At 37.8% G+C, this 6,000-nt stretch overlaps 1 protein-coding gene across 3 annotated transcripts in view; it reads left to right on the forward strand.

Annotated features, from left to right (window-relative positions):
• Positions 1-4,874, forward strand: part of LOC111030664 (SLIT-ROBO Rho GTPase-activating protein 1-like) — a 47,687-nt gene extending 42,813 nt beyond the window's left edge. For all 3 annotated transcript variants that reach the window (XM_022310287.1, XM_022310288.1, XM_022310289.1), the window contains exon 13: positions 652-4,874. In XM_022310287.1, the coding sequence (XP_022165979.1) occupies positions 652-1,395 (744 nt within the window). In that variant the 3' untranslated portion in view covers positions 1,396-4,874. The remainder of the gene's footprint in view (positions 1-651) is intronic.
• Positions 4,875-6,000: the final 1,126 nt, after the last annotated feature.

Below are 6,000 nucleotides of genomic sequence, written 5' to 3' on the forward strand. Positions count from 1 at the left end.
GTTTGTGCTGCTATGTACACATTCCGTACGAGAGTTGAGTATAATGTTTTCAGTACAGTTGCATAAACTGGTTATTTTTTTGTATACAAATAATAATTTTCTTATTTCCATTTAGCTTAAAATATTGTTTTATACCTGTTATAAATTATAATAACGTGTATTGTAAAACATCATCGATTTTTAGTCGTTTTTGACTTACGCTTCTCGTTATTATTTGTTCATTTTTTTATTATGAAAACAATCTTACTGACGTATAACATAAAATCGTTTTCTACCCATTTTGTTGAGCCATATTTGGAATTTTAAGTACATTTTCATAAACCTGATCACCACCATAAATAGTAGTTTTTATTATTGTTTACTGTCTGATGGGACGGTGGCTGGCATGACACTGTTATGGAATGCAATCATTAGTGTTTCATATTTTTCTTAATTTATTGCTTTTATTTATCATTATCGTACAGCATAAATAGATATAGAAGTGGTAGTAGTAGTAGTAGTAGTAGCAGTTGCATTATGTTTTATCTATCGTGATACGGCGAGATCTGCCCATATTGTTGATATTATTATTAAAATAATAACTGTGCGTTGTCCTGATGACTTAAACAATAACTGGCGTGGGTGTGGGCGTGTGCGTGTGACGTTTTGCAGATGGGCAGCACCGACAGCTTGGACTCGGGAAAGGACTCGGCGTTGGACGAACAGTCGCCTTTACACGATGGCATCCCGAGGGCCCCCTGCAAGCAGCAACCGCCGATAGCGGACGGGCGGCGGAAACGAGCGGAAAAGTACTCGACGTCGTCACCTCCACCCGTTGCGGCCCGCGAACACCACAACCGGTCAAAGTCGGCGGACTGTTGCGGCGTCAGTGGCGGCGAAGAAGACGGTTCGCGGGCCAAAACACACGCCAAAAGCCTGAGCGTGGGCGACGACTCGTTTGACCACAAGATCCAGCTATGGCGGAAGCGGGCAGACTCGCAGGGATCCATCGACCGGAAGCCGATGCCCGCCGTCCGACATCAGCTCCAGCAACACGCCGCCGACATGAAGGGTACCGGTGGCGCCCCTGATCTGGTCATGGACCTTCCAGCCAGGACTTCCGGCGGCGGGGTGGCTCCTCAGGACTCGGCGCCGGCTACGACCCAAGAACCCGACAGCCCGGACATGGGCACTGCCGCAGAGCGTTTCGCCAAGCAGAACCAGTGCACGTTGAAGAAGTACAGCAAACCATTGCCCGCGGTGCCGCAGCTGGCAAACGGCGGTGGAGACAAGCCCGAACTTCCGCCCAAGTCGACCAAGCCTCCGCTCAAGGCCAAGCCACAGATATTCAAAAAACCTGTCTTCCTCGCGGCCGGTAAGGCCAACGATGGACCGGCTCCACCACACCACCCTTAGTAGTATCTTTCTATATCTACGTACGACCACCACCTACATACTTACCGCAATCGGTGGTTCGACTTCCGGTTTTGATTTCTGAATGCAAAACTCTAAACGTTCCACCTCCCGAAAATATGGACACATATATTATACGACCGCCGACAACAAATAACGTCAATAAAATGTATTTGATATTTTTTTTGCGTTAAAGTAGGGATATCTATCCACCCTCTATCGACTGTTCCCTGTGATCCTTCTTAGTTAGCAGCCACTCGTCAACCCACCCTTAACCGTATGCAATATAGTAGGTAGCTACAATCAATGTGTTGTCCAGTCGCATCCATTGATTATTTAACTTTTGGTGCAACGGTCGTTCCTGTAGTATCATTACAATATAATATAATATGTCACCTGCAGTCACCACCATTGATGTGATCGTTTTATATATCCACGATAACGTTACCCGTATATCTTATAATAACATACCTAATAATATTTATAATATTCGATAAATGGTCATTCTTTTTTCAAACCTTTTTTATAAAAAATATTTATGATATATAATATATATTTATTTAAACATTATTTTTAATCGATATTATATACTACCCATATGATATTATTACAATACGTCGTATTTTAGTCATTTCAACTCTACGTGTGCTGTCATTCGTGTGCGTGTGTGCAGTTTCCTACGTCCCCGATTGTTTACACGAAAATATTATATACAAATAATCATAATATTTACTAAATCGAACCTGATCTCATGTATTATAATAAAATATACACCAAAAATAATTATTCAAAGTTACTACTCGTGCATAGATTCTGCGGACGGAGTTTTTATGCGACAACGCGAAGGCCTAATATAAATTTATTTATTTTTTCGATTTACGCTCAAATCGCGTCTGAGGACTAAATAATAATAATACCATATATACATGTATGTAAACGTAATTTACTAGAGCCCGTTTGGTTTGTTCGGACATTTTTTGATCGAGGCTGTGTTGAATGGCACTCAATATGAAACGCTCTCAACCGAGACCTGCCACGAACGTCTGAATTCCGAGAGGATCGCACCGCGCAGCTCCCACGTGGACAATAAAAACGTAATGAATTGTCGAGCTCATTGAATTGCGTCGAGACTGAAAATATTTTCGTGCTTTTACCCTTTTTACAAGTGGAACGAGACTGATTGTATAGTATTTTATGAAGAGATCATGATAATATAAATGATTTGTAGATTTTGTTTTGTACGCGGAATTCAAGGGAAAAATGTGAGTCAAACTTTATGTTTAAGTGATGTCCAAATTGGTACCTGTGTCAAATATTAATTAATGTTCCGTTCCGTTTTGAACCGATCTGTTCGTGTGTAATATTGTTTATTCATTGTAAAGGTATAATACCCCCATCAGGACACCAATAACGTTACACTGAAACATTACAATAATAGTTAATAAATTCTTTTGGGCGAAGATACTAAGGGACGAGGGCCATATTTTATAGGACCTAGAGGTAATATAACTTCCCGCCCAATAAAATCGTATAAAATCTAATTCACTGTTGTGCGATTATTTTGTTTTATAATACACTATTAACATATTATGTTATACCTATTAATTAGTAGCTATGTATAATATAATATTATAGGCATTCCCTTCTAAACGGCCCTCCTCCCATTTTTGATCCTGGTTTCGTGCCAGTATTTGTTTCCTCTGCGATATTTTATAAATCGTCTTCATTTGAAATATATATAAATATATGATATATTATATACCTTTAATATTATATATTTAATAAAATATGATTATATTATATCTAAGCGTACTTCCCGAAAAGATTTTGCGTACTTGCATCAAAATCGTATTATTATTTTTTTTTTTTAAATTGTTGTAATATTATTTTTATTATTATTATTGTCATTATTATATTTTATGTTGCTATTCTTTGGACGTGTAAATATGTTAACGTGTGCATAACGACTTGTAAACGCCAACACATTGGCCTACCGAAATGTATTTTCCATTTTGACATTGTTTTAAAACCGTTATTTTATACATGAATTCATTATTTTATGTCGACAGGGTGATACCATAAACATACTCGTCCTCCGCCAAAATTTGCGATTTATGTAATATTGTTCTACCCATAAAAAGTATTTTTTTAAAACGATTATTACTATTATTATTATTATTATTATTATTATTATTACTATTATTGCATTATTGATATAATTATGTTACGATCCGCGTATAAAATTCTAAAAAAAAGAAAAATTATTTATTTTTTACGCTAAAATAAAAATAACGTTTGATATTGCCGCAAAATATCCCCACACATTGTGTCAAATAATAGGTGTACCCGCGTGACGTTCCGTCGAAATATAACAATATTATTTTCGTTCCTATATTATATTAATAATATTATGTAACATAGATAGTTCAATACCGATTCGGTTGCCAAACGTTCCCCTATTTTTGTACGCGCTCCCGATTTGTGTCTCCTGTACGCCAAATGTCTTGTTTTTATTTATATTTAAAATATGTACGTACGTTGTATCCAAGTACTCTGTATCTCGTTCTCTCTCCAACTGTCATTGTGCATCTGTTTGTATTCTCTCTCTCTCTCTCACTCTGTGTCTCTCCGTACATGTTTAAAGTATTTAATAAATAACATTATATATTAATACGCGTATGCATGTGTGACCCAGCGTGTGTGTGTTTATATATTATTATCGTTGTCGTCCTCGGTATTAATTATGCAACGACATGCGATCGCCGTATGTAACCCGGAAATGCAGTTAAATAGTAGAATCGTCGTATTGCACTACGAGCAGCGCAGATGGACACCGACTGCATTGTAGTCAATGCATTGTGTTCAGGATTTTTCTGGCTGTTTGTGATGACCCTAATCGCTGATATTACTCGTTTTTGTTCCATCGAGGGCGGTCCCCAGTCGTTTTTTCAACTTTTTATATTATTTGTTTCGACGATAAATTAATTACCTAGGTAATTAAAAATCATTGAGCAATATTTAGATCCTTTTTGAATAGAAAAATTAATATACTCGTAGATTTTATGCTGATTATCAACACCCGCAGATAGATTTTCTAGTAAAATTTTTTTTGCGGCCCGATTATCGACAACCATCTTAGCGATCAAACTGTAAGTGAGCTCCCTCTCCCCTCTGGGCATGATTAAATTGGGCTTCTCCTAGATTGTATTGTTTCGCAGAAGAAAACTGAGAAAATACGGACGCTCGTATGAGGGATAGTAATTAATCGAGTTGAAAACTTTCCGATTTGATGACGCGCAACGGCCGTAGAATTAATAGGTGTGTGCGGCCAAAATCAGTGGCTGGATCGAAGGTCGGGTGTTTCATGATTTCTTTTTAATCTCTGATTAAAAAAAACTGTCCTACTCACGGTTTTTACGCGAATTCTGGCTTTTTATTATTTCATACACATACCCCACCGACTATTCTACATACTGTGTACGTTTTTTTTTGAACGAAAATCCATTACTCTGTTTTTACGTTGCACACACATACACGCACACACACACAATACCGACGAGTAAATAAATATAAACGTACAATGCTGTTGTGCACAAAAATGCCGACTATTATTATGATTATTTTATACCTTCGTCGTCGACGACGCCCGGCACGTGCGATACGCCTTCCACCGGTCGTCTTTTGATGATAATAACGTCGCGTAGTCACTGGATTCGAATGCGCTTTGAACCCCTTTCGCATTGAGGGAGGGTGTACACAAGTCAGAGACGTATTATTATTATTATATTATTGGCATTGCACATAGGAACCGTTTGAGTGTGTGTGTGTGTGTGTGTGTGTGTGTGTGTGTGTGTGTGTGTGTGTGTGTGTGTAAGACGATGATATTATTTTAATAAACCTCGTAATTGCGGACTATACGATAATAGTGTATAAACTATACCGCGGCGTGGCACACAAATACATATTACTCTAATCATTTATAATATTAAAATAATTATAATATGTAAATAATAATATTATACCATACGATATTATGACAAAAAAATGTTAATGAAAATATTATGATTTCCAAATAAAACTCATTTACAGTACCTATATATATATATATAAACTTGTCGTCACATGTCGTTGTATTTATTTATGTTAGTTATTTATGCACTATAAGTAGTACCTATAAGTACCTACTCGCGGTTTAAAGGAGGGCAATTTCTGCGCTGTGATATTCTCGAGTACGTAGATTGTAGGCATATATGCGCTGTTATATTAAGTCCGAAGTTAGGATACTTTTCCTCGACTTGATCGGCACCGTTATACTGCGCGTATATACTATATACGTCTTGGCACGAAGAACATTTAAAAAAACAACGATTGAAACGTTCGATTGCGACGAGTCGACGGCCGGCACAGGTTTTGGGTATCGAAAAGAAATCCTTCCAACGTGTACCCGGTGCAGGATCACCGCGGATCGCGGGCAGGCAGGACGAACGAGAGAAGGGCTATAACGATAACAATACATATATATATATATATATAATATTGTTTTGATTTATTAAACTGTATAGCTCGCGAAAGTCGAACCGTCTTTGGCTTAGGGTTGCGGGCGGTACA

Source organism: Myzus persicae, unplaced genomic scaffold (assembly GCF_001856785.1).
Source record: "Myzus persicae strain clone G006 unplaced genomic scaffold, MPER_G0061.0, whole genome shotgun sequence".
Classification (NCBI taxonomy): domain Eukaryota; kingdom Metazoa; phylum Arthropoda; class Insecta; order Hemiptera; family Aphididae; genus Myzus; species Myzus persicae.